The sequence below is a fragment of the Cottoperca gobio genome, chromosome 22 (assembly GCF_900634415.1).
Source record: "Cottoperca gobio chromosome 22, fCotGob3.1, whole genome shotgun sequence".
Classification (NCBI taxonomy): Eukaryota; Metazoa; Chordata; class Actinopteri; order Perciformes; family Bovichtidae; genus Cottoperca; species Cottoperca gobio.
The window spans coordinates 18560558-18584191 of NC_041376.1; the positions used below are offsets into that span (position 1 = coordinate 18560558).

At 39.5% G+C, this 23634-nt stretch overlaps 1 protein-coding gene across 1 annotated transcript; it reads right to left on the reverse strand.

The window, feature by feature from the left end:
• Nucleotides 1-17672: 17672 nt before the first annotated feature.
• Nucleotides 17673-23634, reverse strand: LOC115027741 (semaphorin-4E-like). The gene is given in 13 exon segments (XM_029461222.1): nt 17673-18034; nt 18224-18273; nt 18879-19045; nt 19149-19196; nt 19198-19268; nt 19358-19580; nt 19699-19849; nt 19891-20020; nt 20162-20261; nt 21095-21190; nt 21295-21357; nt 21588-21758; nt 23620-23634. Coding segments are annotated over 13 exon segments (1647 nt in total).

The window sequence follows — 23634 nt, forward strand, 5'->3', positions numbered from 1 at the left end:
ATGATGTATTTCAGGAGTTCTAATAGCAGTTTTGTACTGTAGTAGTTTTTATGCTCCATAGATCTGGAACAAAGTCACAGAAAACTGCAGTTCTGCTGCAACTCTCACTTCACAATCAAGGCTGAAGACTTTCCTGTTTGTCACAACTGTTATGTAACTGTTCCCGTAATTTTTATTCTTTTATTTTGTACTTGTCTAATTCTTTTTTAGCTTATTTATATTCTCTTAACAGATAAATATACATTTTATAATGTGTTTCTTTTGTTTTAATGCTTTTAATGTTTTTTGTGAAGCACTTTATATTGCCTTGTTGTGGAATATTCTATAATGCTATATAAATAAACTTGCCTTAGTAGTAATATTTGTTCCTAAAGTGTACTGAAGTAGCATATCACATGATATAGTTAAGCTATGTTTGAGACCACAAATACCGAAATAGGCTACTAAATATCTTGTTAAACAATTTGATCCTGCCTGGAAAATATTATTTACACAAATGTAGATGTCTCCCTGTTTTTGAAACATTGAAGAAAAAAGATGGTATTTTTAATTAATCCCCTCTCACTTTTATGAGACAGTCTTATCCTTTTTATAATATAATTTATTTTGATTATTTAACTTCCTAATGAAAATGATTTGCTTTTATCAGTAATAGTCCTTTCTGTGACATCCTCTCAGATGTAGTATATTGTAATTAATTAATATCATGTTTTACATTCTATTGGAACTTTTGTTTTCGATAAAGTGGGAAAAAGGTTCATAAAACTAACAACTTTGGCAGTTTTGGCAACACTTCTTCCGGTTCACTAGGCTGGTTACGATACAGTCATGCCGCCACCTCATCGCATAATGCCATCAGTTGCCATTACAGATGATAGAAATCCACCGACTGCCAAGCTTGTCAGAAAATAGGGTTTTCTGTGAAGACACAGTTTTGATAAGAGATGAAGGTGGCTTTGAACGCCTCATAATTCTCTATGCAGGGGAAAACCCTGCTTATTTAGTAGCAAAGGGTTTAGGGTTTAGTAGCAAAAGTCCCAATGAAACTGTGGACACTACAATGAATATTATTTAAATTGAGAGCAAGTTAGGGAAACAGAGAGAGGGGGGAGTGAGAGAAAGAGACACACACACACAGCTGGATGCAGTTAATGAGTTATAAGTCTAGTTATACGGCATGGATCACAGATTGTATTTTAGCCTAGTCGTTACGTTGTATATGGGGGGGCTCAGGAGGTGGTAGAGTGGTCGTCCAGCGGTCGGAGGGTCGGTGGTTCGATCCTCAGCCCCTGCAGTCAGCATGTCAAAGTGTCCATGGGCAAGATACTGATGGCCAATGGTGTGTGAGTGTGTGTTAGTGTTGATCCCCACTGACGAGCTGATGTGCACCTTGTATGGTAGCCACTGAATGTGTGTGAATGCTGACATGTGTTATAAAGCGCTTTGAGTGATTGCAAAGATTGGAAAAAGCGCTATATAAAAGCAGTCCATTTATCTATATTTCACAAACAGTTCCTGTTCGTGTTATTTCCCGGCTTGGTCTGCTCCGTGTCTCAACACGCTGTGTCTCAGAACATAGCCCGACTCTATGTTGCAAGAAATCTAGCTGGAACAAGTAAACATGCAACTTCCATCAGGCACCCTGTAGTTCCAGCAGTGTCACAATTGTCTCTGCTTATGTTATAGTGTTACCATGTTTTTGTAAAGACTCTTTTCTGTGGTATAGATTTTTATTTTTTTATTATGAGAATATTGATTGTTCTCAGTTTGTCATTCTGTGTGTGGAGACAAGTGGTCTCCAGCTATGCACATTACAGACAGCAAGATGCAGGAGGAGACAGAATTCTCAAAACCTGGGGACACAAAAACAAGACTCTGCATGTCTATACTGTATATCATATTTATATATATATTTTGTAATTTGTGTGAACTGATACTTTTAAAATGACCTTAACTAGTCAACTAGAGACAAACACAGTGATGTTGATCGGTTTTCAATGGAGTCCCCAGGACCCAGAGATGGTCAATTGAGTGGACCCCCAATAAAATGTGTGTTTTTATACTGTTGTAGTGTTAAACGTGTGTTCGAAGTTATATGGTTACAATTATGGTTATAATCATGCATGTTGAAAATGTATGTATGAATGAATCACGCCAAGCAGCAGCGAAGTGCGGCTCACTGCAATAATAATCATACTCTGTTTACTGATTGGCTCTCTGGCCCGACGTCACCGTTGCTTGGTGGGCTTCTAGATTAAGCCTCAATAATTCTAGTCTAGTATAAAGAGTCATCAGGGATATCATTTTATTTTAATGTATAGCTTATTTCTGCAACTTATTAACCATGTACGGCCCATAGACTAACTGTTACGTACAGAGTGCATGACTTGATTTGCAACGGTGAAGACAGCAACCATTATGATGAGCTTTTTGTGTATTTTAACCAAAGCATACATCATGTAAAGGAAGACTTATAAAGAAGAGTGAGGGAGTGAGTGAGTGAGTGAGTGAGTGAGTGTGTGTGTGTGTGTGTGTGTGTTGTTCATGCAGCATTTGCAGTCGTCTCACCATCTGCCACTTCCTCAACATGAAATCAGAGGTTGCAGAGGTCAAACTGGACCCATTCATCGTCCAATGTATCCCCCCAGAGCCAGGTGGGACCACTCGATGGCAGATGCTGCAGTGTTCTCCCACCTACTTCAGCTGGAGAAGGTGCCTGTTTTCTGTCTTTTTTCCACCTGCCCTTTTTTTCCTCCTTCTTCTTTGCCATCTCCTCCTTGCGCTTTCTCTTTTTTAATTTTTCTCAGCTTCTTTTTGCACCAGCACGTCAAAGTATTGGTCGCTGGTGAAGACGCGGGCTCGCAGCAGAATACGATGCCTTACCTTTTTTCTCGAGAATAGCACGGCTGACGGAGTGCGGAGGACAGCAGAGGGTGTGGCATCAAACTCATCGTATATATATATATATATATATATATATATATATATATATATATACTACATATATATATATATATATATATATATACTATATATACTATATATATACTATATATAGTATATATATATCTACTATATATAGTAGATATAATATATACTATATATAGTATATAATAGTATATATAGTAATATATCTACTATATATTATATATATACTATATATAGTATATTATACTATATATAGTATATATATTATATATATACACACTATATATAGTATATATATATATATATATATATATTATAGTATAGTATAATAATATATATATATATATATATAGTATATATATATATATATTATATATATATATATATCTATAGATATATATATATATTATCCTACTATATAGTATATATATATATATATATATATATATATATATTATATATAGTATATATTGTTAGATCCGCGTAGGTCGCGCCCTGGTCCCTCAGGGGCGAGTCTCGACCAACTCTCCGACTAAAGGGTCCAAGTCCTAATCCTATCAAGTTCCGCCTTAACTAGAATATAGCGACTATTTAAGTTGGTGGCGAGGAGACTTAGCCTAGTGTCTACTGCCTGTATACAACCGTTTATCCCGCTTGCACCAATAATCCCGCCAAAATGAATAGCAATGTGAATTTGGCGGGTACCACCGGTCACAGTCGTCTGACAGCTTTGCTAGAGACAACCATTATCAGAACCATTGAGATATTAATCGCTCCAAACCTTTATAAAATACCTCATAAAGATACAAATTCTTACTGTCCACAATTCTCGGTTTAAATCAAAAGATTCATTTTATTTTAAGTATTATAGCAGGGGCAAGGTATTACAGCTTAAATTGATTAAAACAACATGTAACATGATTATCAGAATTGATTAACAATAATATAAATCCCTAACGCACTACTGCCATCTATCTAATTTACTTATCGGTTGGAGAGAGAGACAGAGAGAGGTCGGATCGCCATGCATAGTAATCCTATTCTTACTGCGTGACGAAGGCCTCCGGGCCGCTCTTGACTTTGTCGAAAGTCTTATGAGGTTAGTCCGTGTCAATCGTCCATTTGCAGAGTGAGCATAGAGAACTCTGAAGATCCAATTTGTGAGTCCAAGCTGTTGGGAAAATGGTTACTCCTATCCTGCGCTTCGGTCAACCGCTTGGATCACTTCTTCCAGAGTCTTTTTGCCGTTGTAGTCTTCACATCTCTCATCTCGGATGAAGTCGCGGAGGAAATAACCTTGAGCTTGTGTCAGCTCTCTTCTTATATAGGCCTTTGGTGCCCGCCTCTGCTCTGCTCTTCCTAAGTCCATATTTGTTCCTTCGGTTTACAATATGCCCGTGACGTATTGTTTGATAACGGTCTTAGGATTTAACTATGCACCTCATTTGTCCATTTACGGCCTTGCTGTAGAGTCCTCTATCTTCTATCTATATATATTCTTTCCAGCGCCCGTTATGTATCTTGGTGAGCAACAACATCTTAGGTATGTTCATAGTGATAAGGCCATGCTATAAATGAGTTACAAGTGCATCCTTAAGCGAGGCGCCAGTGAGTTTGTGATAAGGCCACGCTTTTAGCGAGGTGTCAGTGAGTTAAGACAAGGCCTTTGTGCTGAACATGTTTTCCATAGTTTACTTCATAAAATGGCATGTATCAATGTTACAATGGTTACACCACACAATTACATTTTACACCACACAATTATACTTTGAATTATGTCTCCTATTTACATGTCTCTTCTAAATCACATCTATTAGATCTAATTTGTAATCACACAATTATATCTCCTAGTTTCGAGTCTCTTCTAATCACACATTGATTTGAGCATTTAAGAATCACCGTTTTAATACAATTATTGATATTGACAATTGACAATATATATATATATATATATATATATATATATATATATATATATATATATAAAATCCACCACTGAGCGACTTGAGAGTTAAGGTGCACTTTAGTATACCGGTACTATGTGGTATGGTGTATTGTGGTATTATTTATTTTGTACTTACCAGTGTTTCTTCTTGTTGCTAGGAAGTGAAAGATAAAAGGTGGTTATCTCAGCAGCAAGCCATACAAAAATCTCTAGGGGAGCCTTCCAGACGTGCTAGCTGCCCTTGTGGAGAAGTTAAGACCAGTGGCCAAAGGCCTATACACTTTCTGTGCCACACACCACTTTGTGGCTGCCTTCAACCTATCAATGCTGTCAAAGGTGTTTCAGAGAGCAGCTGTGAAATTTCTCCATATAAAAGGAGCAGGTAGATTACAAAGAGATGCATTTGGAACGAGGCTCCCAGACATTTGCATTTGCGTGAAGCCAGGAGCGGCCCTCAGAGAGAGCTGTGAGCCCGATTTGTCAGAGATGTAAATACATCGCTTTTTTACTTTAAAATGTTAAGATTTTTTTTGTCCTTGAACTGAAAAATTTATAATATATCATTCCAGGTCCTCAAACCTTATGTCTGCAGCCTGGAGTTGTCATGATCTTGGTTTCTGTTTCCTGTTTTATTTTGAAATGTTCCCTTCCCCTTGTGTCATGTCTGGTATTACTTCCTGCCCTTGTGTTTTCTGCCTTTCTCTCCCAGCTGTGTCTCGTTCCCTCATTTAGTGTCTGTGTATCTATCCCTGTCTGTCTCAGTGTTCTTTGTCGGATTGTCATTCATGTTACGTGTTTGCTACCGGCCCGTGTCTGCCCGTGTTGGCCCGTGTCGGCCCGTATCTGCCCATTCGTGTCCTGCTCAGCCCGTTCGTGTCCTGCTCAGCCTGTTCGTGTCCTGCTCAGCCTGTTCGTGTCCTGCTCGTCCCCTGATTGGTTTGTGTTGTTTTGTTACTTTGTATTTCTGTATGTTTATTAGCTTTTGTTAATAAAGCTCTCTTTTTGGTTAAAATCATCATCCGTTGTACTGCATTTGGGTCCTCACCTTCACCGAACCGTGACAGGAGTAGCAATACTGAGTGTAGAATCCAGCACATTGAAGTGACCTGTCCTGGTTCCAAAGGTGGTTACCTAACAAAGAATTCCTCCCAGGACTGGAAGCCACAGTTCTTCAGGAGTGGGCCTCCAGGGTCATTTAACGTTGGCAAATTACCTGAATTAACATGAACTGAATTTGTCTGTCTTGGCAGTAAAAATTGTTGGTTTTGATTTCTGCAATGTTTGGCTATGTGAAATGTAAACTGAATATTCAATAAATCATATTGTGTTAAAGGTCACATGTAATATGTAGTAGACCCTTTCCGCTGGCTTTCCACCACAAGTATATTTCAGACCTGTAGGAAATATACAACAAATATCCATGTTAAACAGCACCTTAGGGGCCATTGCGCTTCCTCCCTGCCCTTTTACCCCCCCCCCCCCATAGTGAACAGAAGAGTAGAAAAAGACACAATGGCCGACTTTTTAGTGGTCTCCGCTGACACTGCGGGAAAGAAATCATCGATATGGGGAAAAAGTGTAACGCAGCCTTGGATTTGTGTTGTGTAATGATATCATTCTTCAACAGGCTATTCTTCAAGTCCAAGTTCAACCGCTAACCAGCACATGCTTAAGAGCCGTTGACATAAAGAGTCCCTACCTATTTCTTTGGATGCTGTTTGTTGCTATTGTTGACCTTTCTTTGGAGCGAGGTGAGTGCACGTTTCTTCTTTTGGAAATCACTTTAAAAAAAGCAGAAAAGAGGAAGAACATAACAGCAAATGGAGGATCAAAGTAGTGCAGGATGTCTTTTTGAAATTAAAGAAAGTGGGACAGAAGGAGGGCAATGCAATCAAAGTGAGAGGCGGAAGGACGAGGCAAAGAAATTAAAAATAAAATAAAAATTAAGTGGACAGTGGAAAGTGAGATAACATTCCGTTCATCCGTAGCTATAATTAGTGTACCACTTCCATAGTTCAAGAGTGCCTATTTAAATACATGCAGTATATGGCTAAAAGTATGTCATTCCAAAACCAGGTGCATCAGGAGGCTGCGACAAGAGCCTCCTCTCTTTAGGGAATCTTTTCCACCAGATACTGGAACTTGGCTGCGAGGATTTGCTCCAATTTAAACAGGAGCATTAGTGAGGTCAGCCTCTGATGTTGGGTGTTAAGGCCTGGTGGTTCATACCAAAGATGTTGGAAGGGGTGTAAAAGTGAGGATTCCAGCCAAGTTATTCCCTGCAAAACTGGCACATTATTTCTTAATCGACTTTGCTTTATGTACAGGGGCATTATTTTGTCGAAACAGTTACTTCTCTAAACTGTTGTTACACAGTTGGAAGGGCACTATCGTCTAATAAAAACAAAAAACAATATGGAGCTATAAGATTTCCCTTAATTGGAATTAAGGGAGTTAGCCCAAACCATGAAAACCAACCCAAGGCCAAAAGTACACAAAAGTATAAGGACAGGGAGGGCGATCTGCATACTTTAGGTCATATAGTGAAGAATGAAATCAACTCTGAAGAATAACATGTATTTTCTTGAAAATGTTACCGTAAAACAAAAAGAACAAAATATCCCAGTCTATTGCACTAATTGTGTAGTTTAGTGTCAAGCCTGCAGTGAACTCAGTGCAGGTTCTTTCTCAGCATAGTTACAGGTTTCAAGAACTCAGGTATATTGTGTGCGGTTAAAGGCACAGTTACATATGAGAGGACAATAACAATAACTTATGTTTCAGTGTTTCACATTAATTACCTAGACTGTGGCAGCCCGCACACAGCTTCACAGGGCTGTGGATTCGCTGTACTCTACCTCAGTGCCCCGTTCGCAGCGCACGTGACAGAACTGTCCTCAGTGCATGGTTTACCAAACTTTGTGGGTGTGACTTTTTTTACCATGTAATCACCATTCATGTCAACTAAAAGCATTTATTGTTATATGCAAAGTTAAAAACAAGTTTCCCTGTATAATGACATTCGTAATTTGCCTACCATTCTGTACACAGTATACAAGGAATATATAATAGTATAAAGAAATAGATATTTAGATATATAGAAGAACACCAGGATGTCTGAGTGGTTAAGGCGTTGTAAATAAGATCCTATGGGCTCCTGGTATTGTATTTGTGTTTATTACACCAATAGTGTTAATAACCAGACTATATGTGCATACAACATACAGAAAATAGAGATATGTGCTAGTCAATGGTATCTATTTGTCTGTATGTGTTCGTCATGCCCGCAAACCCCTGCTGGAGATTCTGAGGTCCACTCCACACACTGACAGATCTTTGCGTTTTTTATATAACCCAGTCAGGCGAACAGCCTACTTTGAGAGCTTGTTTGAAGTAGTGACGTCTGAGGTTAAGTAGTTAAGATTACTTCCAATTTGTGATCTAGTAAGGACATGCAGTTCTCTCTCGGTTGGAGTAGTATGAGTTGGTGGGATGTACACATGTATGCCAATTTTACCTACACTGTCCAGATAGAGCAGATGCAACTCATCTTCTCTGTGTTTTACTCTTTACATTGTCTTTGCTCGGTAGATCTGATGTTTAACCACACAGTAGTTTCCGCAGTATTCATTCGGAAGTCTTGCTCTGATTCATTTGGTATGCAGTTAATACACTAGTACGGATGTCACGAGAACCAATATTTTGGTAATGCGACATGCGACATTGTGAAAATAAAATTGGTGTTAATCTGCAGGCGGAAAGCTAGTTAATGTTAGCTGATAGCTGTTAGAAGCCAGTGAACGGAGGTACTATAGAGTTGCGTTCAAGCTCTGTTCAGTAAAACATTTTATTGGATCCAGATAAATTATAACTTTCTAATGATGTGTTCAAAGGTCTTCTAAAATTTAGTTTTTAGAAAGTTTTAGTTTGAAGGAGATGTTTTCACAGCGATATAAAATTGATATTACAGAGGGAAATATGACCTGTTTAACTTCCTAACAACAAGTATAAAAATGTTAGGAGTGTAAATTGAATTACATGGGATTAATTGGTATCGAGAATCGTGGAATTTCACTGGTATTGGTAAGGACTACTGAATTTCTATCGTGACATCCCTATACACCAGTCATAATTTAGTTTTAATAACTCAACTCCTTGCATTTGCTCCTGGTGTACTGCACCACTGTTTTGGAAGAAGGAAATAATGGGAGAAACGGGATAACCAGCTCTAAAAGTGACGTTTAGTTCATGTGGATTTTGAAAAGTAACTGATAAGTAGCTCAAACTGTTATATTGGAGAAATTAATTTAGTGTGGTGGTAGGTAGTAGAATGAGTGTTTAGTTGCGTTAGTGCTACCAGCATTCACACCCAACAACCGCTCTGAACAGTTCTCAGTAATCAGATTTGGCAAATCTCCCTAGGAAATTACTCTCTTACCAGGAGTACAGAGAGGAGAACTGTGTAACCACATTAACAAGTGTATTTGATGATTAAACAGGCTCCGTATCTCCCGCTACCAGCAAATAATTCCAGCTGGTGCAAACTGGGCACAGTTCCTCGGAAAGCTCCTCCATCAGAACCTTGCTGAGCGCTTAGCCCTGAGAGGAATGTTATTCATGTTAAAGGATAGATTTACATTGTTTTCAAGTCCATCTATAAACAATATTAGCATGCATATGTTCCTCTAGTCATATTTACTGTCCAGTTCTGCTATTTATTGTACCCACAAACATAAGTACTGCAGTCATTGTGACTAACTTGTGATTAACTCATATTGCACCCTCACCTTAAGATCTATTTAGCAATTAACCTGGAAACAACATATTAAAATACCCTGAATACAGCTAGTGTAGAACAGGAAAGTAGTAATAAGACTTTTCAACCTTTGTGGGAATACAAAATGTGCTCACTAACTGTTTATCAGCTAGCTTGAATGAGGCACACGGATAGAAACAGACTCACAGATGCCGTGGGGGAAGAGGTAGACAGGTAGTGTTTGAGTCTGCCCGCCTCCCTCTTTCTTCTCCCTTTTTCTCACATTTCTCTTTCTAGGTTCCATATGCCCCCCCTCCCCCTTCCCTGTCTGCACTTCTCTTCCCTTTATTCTCCCCATTACTGTCTGTACCTCTTTTCTTCCCCTGTCTTACATTTCCTATCCCCCCCACTTAGAAAAGTGAAGAGCGACAACTGCACTACCTGACATACCCTCAGGGGCCCTGTTGAAAAATAAGAATTGATGTTAGCCTGATGCTGGTCACATATAACAAAAGTACAAATCAGGTATTCACTGGATTTGGCATGAAAATAACTAATTAAAAAACATATTTCTGTATTTCTATGTCAACCATTTCATTGCCCTTGTGACATCATCAGGTTTCTGTCCTTGCCTGTATTGGTCATACTTTGTAAAATTCCATAATAGTCCAGAAAGTCAATGAAGGTTGATACCGTGTTATTAATAATTAAAGCTGTCATAAAAAGGCTGCCATTGGACATGCCTGTATTTAATTAATGTGCTACCCTTAGGGTCTTTGGAAACTCCAGAGGCCCTAACACAGTACCACATCACACCTGAATAAAACTGGTGTACTTTCAGCCATATACTGACATGATCATAAAAAAGACTGGCCTTGGATATGCCTGATTAGAATTAGTTTAACATCCCAGGTCCCGCAGAAGCAAACACAAGCTGCCCTTGGGACTTGGCTGACTGTTATTAGAGACCATAACATTATAGATGTGGGGGTCATAGAAGCAGTCCTACAACATGCCTGGATAAATCTGATGTAATATCTGAAGGGGTAATTCTGTGGGGGCTTTACCGTTCAGGGATATGTCTGCATATATTTGGGTAATGCCATACCTGTCAACCCTTCCGGAGGTGGAAGTATTATGCTTAACATGAGCTGAAAAACGTTATCTGCCAGTAAACACAGAGACAAAGAAGAAAACGGGAACAATAACACAGAAGACGAAAACATATGGATGAGAGTCACAGTGAACGGGAGATGGATGGAGACGCAGTTGTACCTGCCAAAAAAGTTAAAACTTTATGTAAGTACCTGAACAAATGAGAGGAGACCTTCCATTATTTAATAAAAGCAGAGTCTGGAAATCTAATGGTTTTTGTAAAGTGTGCCATTCAGATTTTAGCTTTGCACACGGCGGAATAAGCGATGTTCGTCGGCATGAAAAAGCGTATAAGCACGCCAAGAGGCACAAACACATACACTGTCAATGACTTTATGTGTGATAAGAACTGTGTCGGAGGCAGACAAAGTGACCAAAGCTGAGGGAAAGATGTCGATGCTTTGCAGCAAAAATAATGTAGCCTTCAGCTTCTGCGTTGATTTCAGTCGCAGTGTAGCGGACATGTTTCCCGACTCTGCCATCGCAAGGAAGTCCTCGTCAGGGGAAACACAAGCCACACAACTCATCAATCATCAAATAAATTGATGATAACTAATAAATAAAATACATAAATCTTATAAACATGTCTGTACAAGTAATAGATACTTTAAAGAAACATTTCCTGAATGTATATACCCGTCCCTTATGTGTTTACATTTACATTACTACATTATATGGGGGCTGGGTGGCTGAGAGCTGCTAAAATATAGGCGGAGTTCGCCAAAACATTACCCTTATTTTGAAATTCCAATGTTGACAGGTATGGGTAATGCCCATAGGGAGGGTCATTCTTCAGGTTTTACTGTGCAGAAGCTGTCCTGAGCTGCCTATGGGATTTCACCAGGTTATAAATAATGTAAGATCCCTTATATAGGATGAGAAATGTCTTTATACTTGATATACATCTCCATTTCTCTTCTTTTGTCTCTTAAACTGCTAAAGGTCTGCTCTCAGGGGTGCTATAGGTGCAGCGATCAGCTTTTTAATATCAGTAAAGTTCTGACTATGACAATTTAATAAAGTCATCACTGTACTCTATCATTGATAGAGGAAGGACATTATGGGCCTGCCCTCATTAGCAAGTTAAGAGGATTCAGAGGGGCAGGCAAGAAAAGGAAGGAGGAGGTAAAGGAGAAAGACAGAGTAAGAGAGTAGCAGGAGAGTCAAATGAAAGCAAAGGATGAGACAGTACTGTATGAATTTGCTGCAAAGGGGATTATTTTGCATAATTAAAGTATGCATGATAAAAGTGTTTCTTGACATTCATGTGTGCTGGCGGTTCAAATATTTCTTATGTCTACCAGGACTCTACATTGGAAATTCTGCTGGAGAAGAATCCTGAGCATCCTGGTCCTGTCATGACAGCACCAGGCTGACACTGGTTTCTCCATGGATACTTTCAGAGACGTGAAAAAACCCCAGAGCATGTGCTCCTCTTCAAGAGGCCGGGAATCACAAACAAACTGTAGCAAGACTCTTTTCAGGAACTGAGAGTCTTCAGAAGATTTCACTGATATTTCACTGAAGTTAGCCATCTATAAATGTAAGCTTACTCATGTTCTGGAGGAAAACCTATGAAAAAGGGCTTTTTATTAGTTCCATGTGCTCGTCTCGTGTTCACCTGCTGGGTTTTTTCATCAGTTTCTATAGTGTAGTGATATCACATTTGTCTAACTAAAGGTCTCCCGTTCGACTGGGTGGAACCACGTTTCTTGGGTAGCTCAGATCGTAGGGTCACCCTAGGAACCGGTTCAAGTCACCGGTTCAAGTCACCGGTTCAAGTCACCGGTTCAAGTCACCGGTTCAAGTCACCACACGGACCAAGTAAGGTTTGTGGACTGGTAGCTGGAGAGGTGCCAGTTCACCTCCTGGGCACTGCCAATGTGCCCTCGAGCAAGGTACAGGACCCCCAACTGATCGAGGCGCCTAATCATGGCAGCCCCCTCGCTCTGACACGTAATACGTGTGTTGGTAGGTCCTGTTTGCATGTGTGTGTGTCTCTTTGTTAAATAACAGTGACAATTGAATTTACCCTCAAGGGGTTAATAAAGTATTTTTAGTTTTCTTCTTTTGTTGGGTTATGAGAAGTAAAATTGCTATGAATTGTGATTTTAATTCAATACTGATTTAGATACACGCCTGTCCAGTTTCTGATCATCAATTAGTATGTGTGTTTAAAGAGGGTAAATCAAACTCAAGCAATGTAACAATTAAAGCATTTATCTTATTATAAGCACAGGTGGAACTAATGGAACCAATGAGCGCTAATTTATCTGCTTCAGTTTCTTGATCCTTGTATCGTGCATGCCAGCTCAAATGTCATGGAACAATTCCATTTGTAACTTGGAGAGTTTTTCAGATGTCATTGCATTAAACTCTTTTATTTATTGCATTAAACTCTTTTATTTATTGCATTAAATCTCCTTTTTTGTCCCCTAATTGCAAACTAATTCTAATTGCTGGTTTAAGTGCAGCTTCTCTATATATTGAAGACTAACATAGAAGCTTCTTATTTCTTTTTTGTGAAAAAATAGGTTATTACATCTGAAAAAGGCTGGACTGTGATATTCTTACCTTTGTCTCTGTGAAGTGTAAAGCCAAAAAGAACACATATTTGTTTAAATATAATATTTGTATATACATGATGGTGTCATTCTGTTTACATCCCTTCACTCCCAGTCTCTTGTTGTGATTTTGAGAGTATTTTAGAAATGTGATCCCAGGCTTGTGGACCTTTTGTTGCATGTCATACAACTCTGTCTCTCCCCCATTTATGCACTGTCCTAAATGCTAGAACAAAGTAATCCCCCAAAAAATGTATTTCTTTGTAAAATGATACTGACTGATCAGTATTTTTATAGCATTTTACATTTACCAAAGCACAAAAAGGTTGTCCAATGTGTCTCTCTTCTTGGACAACCATCTTTGATCATATGATACAATCACAAGTCTGCTGTTAGATGATACAACACTTTTTGAAAATGATTGAGCAGATTTCAAAGTCTGTCCAGATTAGGCTATGTATTTGTTTTCCACATGTTTACAGTTTGGCTTTCACAGTTAATTATTAGTTATACATGACTGCCACCTTGTGGTAGAAATATATATCATCCACAAAAACACTCAATATATTTAGACACATGTTACCTGGATCTGTAAATTAAATGGAATTCTTGCTTTTTTCAGTGTCAAAAACCATTGAGGAAAGTAACACTGCTGATACATAGTGCAGATTGTGGTCTTGTTGACTTTATCAATGAAGCATCAAAGGTTAGTTTGATGAATGTGACAGTTGATTTTGTACAAACTGTTTTTTGAACATATGAAGGTTTATTCCCCCCACCCTCTTATCTGCTTTCACTAATGACTGATAGCTATACATAAATAATACCTAATCAATACTACACTGGTTGGTTCACTCCTAGTATTTTAGTGAAGGTATCTGCCTTCAAAGCTATTGATTGAATCCTGTTTGCCAGCCTCTGGGCCAACACACCAGCATAACACACTCTGGAGCACAGAACAGGATTAAACTGGCAAGCATGTGATCTCACATGTGTGTCGACTGTCAATCAACTGCATGCATTTTTTTCTTCTAACTGTCAAGAATGTTGAGTCTTTAATTTCCTTTTCTTTATGCCTCTCTTCTTCAGGTTTCAACATGTTTGCATCCCCTTAATTCCCATGTTATCGCACGCTATCCTTTCTCTTCCCTCTAACTTTGACGTGTCTGTTGACTTTCCTCAAAATGCTCCCAAAGGAAAGAACAGCTATTCCAGTCACACCCCTTCCCTTTCGAGACAAGGTGTAGAAAGACAACAAGAGGCACAGGAAAAAACAGAGGGAAAAGTAAAAGAACTGAGAGAGAGAGAGAAAGACAGAGGGGGGGTGGAGTAAAGTGAGAGAAAGAAAAGAGAGAAACAGCAGACAGAAAGAGAGCAGATTAATTCCCCTGAGAACTAATTATAACATTACGACAGAGCTCAGTTCAAGGCCACTTAAAAAAATATATAATGTTGCACTTTCTCTGCAACTGCAGACAGAACACACACCGCTCCTCCACACACACACCCCATGCTGCCATCCAGTGTGGAGCATTGATTTTTAAGGCTCGTAGACTTGAATACAGCAGCATTTTTGACACATCTTCGTATGTGTATGCAATTTTTCAGCTATACATTTCTGCATTGAAGATTTTAAGCAAAGTGGCTATCTACTACTGTGCTCGTCAAACTTGAACTATAACTACAGCTCCCATAATTCTTTGCCGGACCTCACTGTTGCTTTAGTTATTGAACAGTCATCCTGGCTGGACATGTACTGTAGTTCCCAGTGCAATAATCCATAGTACAGCAGACTGCCATAGTCAATTTGTAGCTTTGAACAAAGTCTGACTTTATTTTTTACAATTTTTTTCCCCCAGGTGCTGTGTGTGTGCTTCTCATGCTCTGCACACCTGTTGCTGATTGCCTCTTGTTTGCCTCCCCAGCTGATTCCTAGTGTCCCTAATTATGTTCTTGACCTGGGCATAATACAGTATGTCCTGAATTCCTACATACCTGAAAACATTTTGCCTATATTTAAGCCTTTTGGTCTAAGGCAGGGGTGGGAAACCTCCGGCCTCCGGGCCGTATACGGCCCCCGACACCATTTGATCCAGCCCTCGAGGTAATTCTTAAAACGCACGCAAAAAAAACTAGACGGCAATATTTTTAAATGGCCGACTGACTGTTTTTCCTGGCCAAGGTCACTTTCCGGGAGAAATAATCTCGAGCGTCATTACTGCACGAAACATGCCGAACTGCACGAGCTGAAAGGACGAGTGCGTTTGGATAAAGTTAACGCTCTTTGGCGGAGTTTGGTCCAACAAGCAGCTCTCTGCAGAGCGTAATATACAGACATGGAAAGATAGAGAGGTAGACCACCACACCAAGAACAGACTATTGCCACCACTGCTGTGCAGTTATCACTGCCATGTGCAATACTCACTTTATTTTCAATCATCAACCACTTGGTACTTATATTATTTTTTATTCTATTTAATTATTGTTTACTGCCTTTTTACTTCATATGTTCTTTTGCTGTGACAAGATACATTTCCCCGTTGTGGGACTAATGAAGGATTTCTGATTTCTGATAAAACAGAAAGATACATGGATAAAAAAGTAGATTTTTTGAACAGCATAAAAGAAAAGTGAAATGAATGGGCTGCGTCTTAAAAGACATTTGCAGAGGTTATGAGTTCAATAATTAATTAGTTCAGCCCTCGAAGGATGTTGTAAAAAGAAAATAGCCCTTGATAGGAAAAAGGTTCCCCACCCCTGGACTAAGGCAATTTAAACCGCAGGGGGACTCTGAGACCAGGCATTAATTTAAACAGTGGAGAGTGGTTAAAATAAAAAAATTTTATAACATGTCAACGCTTGTTTGAAAGTCAGTCTGCTTGGCTTCTTACAGTTTAATTATTTTCGTAAATATCACAAAAGGTGGTAAGTGAATGTCATACAGACAGCTGTACAACAGTACATTGAACATCTCTCAGCCTTACCACAATGGAAAAGGGAAGTTGCTAGGCCTAAGTCGTAAAAAATAACATAGTTTGCAGTAGCAATGACATCTGCACGTCATCGATATCGGCAGATAAAAGCTTTAAAATTAAATCTCGGCATCGTCCAGAAATTAACATTTCCTTCGTTGAAGTATTTATCTTATTTCTTCAGTAAATGTGTACATTTTGAAAAGCATTGTATGTCTGCATCTGCAAGTGAGCCATCACTATAACAGTAGGAATAATAACATGTTAATTCGACTACAGGAGAGACTAGATGTCCTCTGCATTTAGGTGGAAAGAAATATGTATATCGGCATATTGGGTATCGGCAAAAGTCCATAGTTTGTAGACTTTAAATAAAAAATCATGAACAAAGTCAAAATAATAAAACAAATAAGACATGTATTTTTTTGCTCTGAATAATAAATAGAAATATATATATATAAATATCAGTTGGAAAGGCCATAGAAAATCCTGAATAAAAGGGAAGTTATTTTGACATACCTCTGAATAAAAAGGTTTGAAAAAACTAAATAATATATGAAATAGATTTCCACTTAAATTGCTGTACAAATTGTTTGCAACAAAACAATTACTTCATGACGTGTTTAAACAAATCGCTATGTGCAGGTTTTTTAATTATTATTTTTTTCATACAAAATAAGCCCATAGCCTAAGGCTTAGAGTTCTCTGGTTACCTAGGGCCGATAACTAATGACTCATTCCGCCTACACAGTACCACTTGAAAAAAAAAAACAATACGCAAAACTGGAGAAATTCCAAATTATTCAAAGCCCTGCAGCAACATCTTCAAAGTCAGCCAATAAGGCACAGAACATAATGTGACATACATAACATCAACAACAACACAGCAAGGAGTAAAAATATTCTTATAGAACATCTGGGAGTTTAACACACAGACAGCCAACAGGAGGAGCAAAGAGACAGATAACGCTGCAGACAGAGGGTTTATCTAACTCACTTTTATGATGTTGAAGCCCATTCTTTCCTTCATGAAGGTGAGCTGCTCCAAGTCCGTGTCATACAACGCCCCACTGCTGGTTGATGTGATGGTGGTTAGGTTGGTTTGTGGAGAGAAGTCCTCATTTCCTCTTCAACATTGCTAGCAAACAATAGCAACTAGCTTACAGTGGCATAGTAGCATTAGCAACACTAAAAAAAGGGTTGTTTAATTTCAAATGACGTGTTTTTTAACTTTGTATTGTTGGTTGTGAGTCTTTTGTATCACTTTAGGGTTTCTTTCCCACTAATCATGAATATGTATTACTCTAATATACTGCGTTCCTCCAAGGTTGCAATCTGAATAATCACTCACCTTAGATATTCTTTTTTCTGCATATGATCAATATCAGCAAGAAGGCGAGAGCAGCCAAGATGATCACAGCTGCTTTCATTGTCCTTACAAGATTGCTAGTGTCCTGAACCTGGACGAAGTACTGGACCACGGTCTTCCGGTGCACTATACCCTTCACTGTTTCCACTGTCTCACAGGTAGAAATGCCAGAATCAGAATAGGAAGGTCTGATGATGAGACCCAGGCTGAGTACAGTGTGTCGGGGACCGGGAAGGAGCATGTTGTCCGAGAGGCGCCAGCAGATCGGGAGGTTTATCTCAGGGGAGCATGGGAGGAACTGTGCTATCCCGGTGATCAGGTGGACAATGGTAGGTTTCTTTTTCACTGAGGAAGAAAACAAGCACACACACTTTCAGACTTGCTGAATTTCTAAGTTTTCAATATTCATCTCTTACTACTTCCAACAGACAATACAACAGAGATAGGTCATATGAATAATCTGTTGTCAGCTTTAAACCCAAATTTCAAACACGTCATGTGTACTGTATGAACATAAATGAATATTTAACTTACCATCAGAGATCGGGCACATCCGGATGTCTCCTTCAGTCAATCTCTGAATCCTGCAAGAAGCAAAATACCTCTTTGAAGCTCACAACACAGAACTACTTATCTTATCTTGCCTTAAACCTGAATTCTGTATAATGGCCAGCAGGGAGCGACTCCACTGGTTGACTAAATAAATCCAGAAGTCTATGAGAAAATGATCTCATTTGATTTATTACCACATTAAGCATTTTCTTACCAAGTTTATGGTCTCAATCGCTAGTTTAAAGTCTTCTTCAATACAGCACGATGTTCATTTTGTAAATGACGGTCTCATTTAGAGTAAAGTAGACAATAAAGCAGGGTAAGCTTTACTGTATGCCATGGTTAACTTGTGATTGTCAAGTCGCTATCACGGTGTTGTCTGGATGTTGTTGACGTTTGCGTCTTAGAAGCTAATTGTAACATTTTGGTTCCCTAAAAACGTATTTTTCAGTCACAGCTGGTGACAGTGACGGCAAAAAAACAAGAATATAGAATAAACCAAATGGCAAACTCAAGGCTTTAAAACCATAGTCCACAAACCAATGGGTGACTGCACGGTGACTACATCAACTTCTTGATACAGTCTATGATAAAAACAGATTCTTGAAAGTAAAAGATTATAAGAGCTTTGACTTACATAGACCCAAGTAATGAGCCAACAACAGACGCACACTGGCTTCCTATCTTGTCCCAGCCACAGTACGGGTCTCTGGCAAGAAGGCAGTCATCGCATGATATGTAGCGGCTGCAGTCCCTTACGTTAACTTGAACAGCGACGTTATTGGCGCCACTGTACAGCTGCCCCTACAGAAACAGAAGTTCAAGTTTCCCAAAGTCTCAAGAGTTCAGTGTATTTCACTACATTGGATTTTAACTTGAAAAGCAACCCTGCCGACTTGAGCCTTACTGTTTTGGAGGAGAGCTGGAGAAAGTTTACAAACTGAGGAGTTTCAAAATAGCTGCAGCTCCTCGATGACACGACCGTCCTCACCATCAAACCTCACTGCCTTCTGCAGCCAACCAGAGTCTAAGGGGGGAAAAATCTATCTGTCAATACACCCCATGTGATTTGTGTTTATTGTTATAAATAAATGTCTGCACATGCTTGTTGCATACCCGTGCCAATAAACATAACTTGATGCCATCGTCCATCCAGTGACGTGACTTGGTCCACGACAATTTTGGAGAATCGTGTCCCTGTGCGGACCAGCAGAGGCTTGCCAGCTATTGGCGTGACCACCCCCTCCATCAGAGGGTGGTTCTTCACAAAGAGCAGGGTTTTGTCTGAGAGGTCGAGAGAAGTCATCACACCTTCGGCTCGCAGTTTATCGTTAATGCACTGTAAGAACAGAAACATATTTTTTATGGATAAGAGTGAAATCTAAATGCTCCTTTAAATACAACTCTATATAATAACCCCAATTAATTATGCGTTGTTCTTAAAACTTGATACTTACTGAACCAGGGTGAGGGATTGGCTGCTCTCCTGTGTATGTGTCCCAGCTCCCAGTATCCCTCGCAGTCATAAACCTCCCACTGAACACCTGGCTGATGTCTGACAGCTTGTATGAACAGACAGCAGACTGGCTGCAAGCACCTGTCGACTCCCTGGGAAGGATACAGAAAGGATTTGTTTTTATGTTCAGTACTCATGTAAGAGCAGCTTACAGTTGAACCAGGAGCGTTTCATTTCAGTCTTGAGAGGGTTCAGTCCATGTCTCTGAAACAGCAGTTCTGTGCCCAGAAAGTTGGACGAAGCAGCCGAGTACAAAGTGTTTCCTGTCAAGTGGAAAGGAAACAGTGGTGCGCCATTATTGTTCTGACCCTCAACTTTTTACAGCCTGATATTTATCTTAGGTGAGCAGTCATGACAAAACAGAAATAAAACGCTAAGAAAACTGTAAACAGCTGTGTACTCACCAGTCATTAGGGAAGCAAAACGTTGGTATGGGTCAAAAGGAACTTTCCCCCTACCCATCTGCTTCTTTCCCTCCAGGGACACTTTTCCATTTGTGAAAGTCTGTTAAAAGAGACCAAAAGAATGAGATTGTGGGTACAAGTGGCCAAAATGGGTGGCTGCCGTCTCCCTTAGAGATAGGGTGAGAAGTTCAGCCATCCGGGAGAGACTCGGAGTAGAGCCGCTGCTCCTTTGCGTTGAAAGGAGCCAGTTGAAGTGGTTCGGGCATCTAGAAAGGATGCCACCTGGCGCCTCCCTAGGGAGGTGTTCCAGGCACGTCCAGCTGGGAGGAGACCCCGGGGCAGACCCAGGACTCGGTGGAGAGATTATATCTCCTCACTGGCCTGGGAACTCCCCGGGATGTGGCCCAGAAAAGGGAAATTTGGGGTTCCCTACTGAAGCTGCTGCTTTTTATTAGCTTGAAATTACCTTATAAACTGGCTACCTATGAAACAATCCAGTCCTACACGTCGTTTCTCATCTCCAGCTCTATTCTTGCGTCTCAACTGACCACCGCACAAAAAAAGGAATTCTTGGCACAGATAAACGCTGGCTACACCGGACACCCAGAAATGTGCCCTTTCCCTGAACAGTCTTAATTGTAGATAGACCAATACCGATGGGTTCAGAGATTGCCCTCCAAATTACTGGCGCCCGGGGCTCCAAAAGTTTCCCATTAATTTGTCCTCTTAAGGAACTACACACTTTACAAAACAAAATCCATGTTCCACATATTTTCTATTCACTATTTTAACATTTACATTAAATGGAAGTTAATAGGCAGTAACCCTTATTCCAACATTACTACTTGTTGAAACAGATACAGCACAGAACACAGCAGCAGTCTTCAAAAGTCAATTATTTGGTAGCTCTGGAAATTTAAATAAGTGACTTACCATGTAGTCACATGCAGGGTTGAAAGCGTTTGTCCCACACACTAGCATTTTACCGTCCTCCATTGTGTGTAGAGTCCGGATGAAGTTATCACATTCCTGTTGAAAGAACAAATATTATTAAAAGGAAACTTTATACCGTAAACTGTGTTTGGTTGTAAAAAAAAAATTGCACTTATAGCTAATGACACTTCTCACCATACCTTAGTGGCCTTGCCTTTCATTTGACAGACAGCTTTGTCTGCTGAACTGACTGTCCAGTTGGCCTGGAATAAAAAAAGAATATGGGATGACCAAGAAACTCTTGTGTTTATACTGTAAGTGGACTAATGAAGGATTCTCATGGTATTAACAATTAAATAGTTCTTACAGCTATTTTTCAAACTTAAGAACTAATTCCTGCACATTCATTATAAGTGTGATTTTGATTCAGCTGCCAGGAAAGCTTCTTTTTTTTCAGTGTGGGTACAGCAGCTCAATCAGGAATAGGTTTTACCTCACTGGTCCTTTTGGTGATGTCCTCCAAGCTGAGTGTGAGCACTTTCCCTCTGGCTCCGACGACAAGCTGGCCAATGTCGTCTCTTATCATCAAAGAGCTCAAGCTGCCGAAGCCCGACTCTCTGAACTGTTTCAAGTTCAGGTTTAAACCAGACAAAATGACAATGAGCTTTTCAAATTGAAGGTTTTCAAATCCATGTATGTTAATGCCAGTGTTTCCAGTACAGCGCCCTGCCTGAAATGCAAGGTGTTTCTTTTTTTTTCTCGAATTAAATTTTTTTTTGACAGGTCTCTTTTATTAAATAAACCAAACGCTTATGCTATTGATCTAATTTATGTGCACGTTTCAGTTTGTACTGTCTACTTTGCGCATTCACATTCTCTCCGTTTTGCGAAGGGCGGAGCTTCGCAGCTGACACACACAAGTGCGCACACACCTACAGAGCGGAAGAAAGGAGAGGGGAGGCACGCAATCTTCTCTTCATTTTTTAACTTGTGTTGGCACATATATTCACGAAGGACAACAGCAGTGACTCAATGTCTCCTTCTTATTTTGTCTTTGTCATTTACTCCATACTGTTGGTGATCTCCTTTTTTTGAGAAGAGAAGCAGTGAATGATTCACCGTATTTGTTGTTTCAGCTCCTCCTGTATCCACAGTGACAGTCACTTGTGGCGCCGCCGCGCACCGAACTATCCCGGGTTCTTTTACGAACGTTTGCATAATAGAAGTTTTTATTTAATTATTTGAGCCTAGCTCCATATACAAACTAGTTTTGCTGTCCCCATTTTTCATCAGCTGTTTATTGACTGATTCGAACGCGTTTAATGTGCAGTTATTAATGGCAACTACAATACACTGAATATAGTCTACTACAGAGTCAGAGTTATAAATATATGAACCTAACTGAGTAGCTTATTCACCATTTTCTTGGCAGCATGAACATTGAGTACTGGTTATTTTTCATATCTCATATCAGCATTCTTTACACACACACACACACACACACACACACACACACACACACACACACACACACACACACACACAAAAGAACGTTACATTTATAGCGGCTCTATACATTTATATTTATTTTATTGTTATTTGTTTTTTTACTTTTCATGATGATAGGGATGATTCTGCCTCCCCTGCCTACCCTTTACTCATGAAAAAAACAAATAACAGTAAAATAAAATAAAAATGTATATTTGTCCACAGGTCTGTGCTATACATGCATTTTCTGTATGATTGCAATCATTTTGATAATTTTTATAGTCAAAATCGCTGAATTTGCGTATCATCTGTTCAGATACAGGATTGCTCATTCCCTCGCAAACTAGGTTGAGCGCATGCATTTGGCGCGTGCCTGTTGCTATCTCTCTGTATGTTGCCAATATAATGTTTAGACACTTTTATTATGCGTCCTGACTTTCCATAGTCCAGTTAATGTATGTAATGTATGTGTGTAACATATTTAGTCTTGCTGATGTGACAAAACCAGTGAAGAGACACCAGGTGAGGCAGACAGTACTCTGTCGCACTGACAGAGGGCGCACGTGAGCCCACAGGTTCGTGTTGCTGCAGTTTACAAGTAAAGGTAAGACCACTATTTTATTGAAAATGGGATCTGACTAAGAGAAAACAATCCAATATTTAAATTAAAAACAAAAAAGTTGACCTTAAATAAAATATTATTTTGTTGCATATATAGTGCAGTCTGTATTAAAATTAATCAAAGCATCAGACTAAAAACGCTATGGAGGGAGCAGAGCAAATACCTCTGAGCCACTATAAATGTAGCTTCTTTTGTGGCCAAATATGTACCTTACCTGTGTGTGTATAAAGAATGCTGATAGGAGATATGAAAAATAACCAGTAGTCAATGTTCATGCTGCCAAGAAAATGGTGAATAAGCTACAGTGGCTCAGTCAGTAGGGGCTTGGACTGTGAGCCGTAGGGTTGCTGGTTAAATTCACCGACCAGACCTAAAAAATAGAGTGTAACTACTACTTGGAGAGGTCCCAGTTCACCTCCTGGCCTGCCAT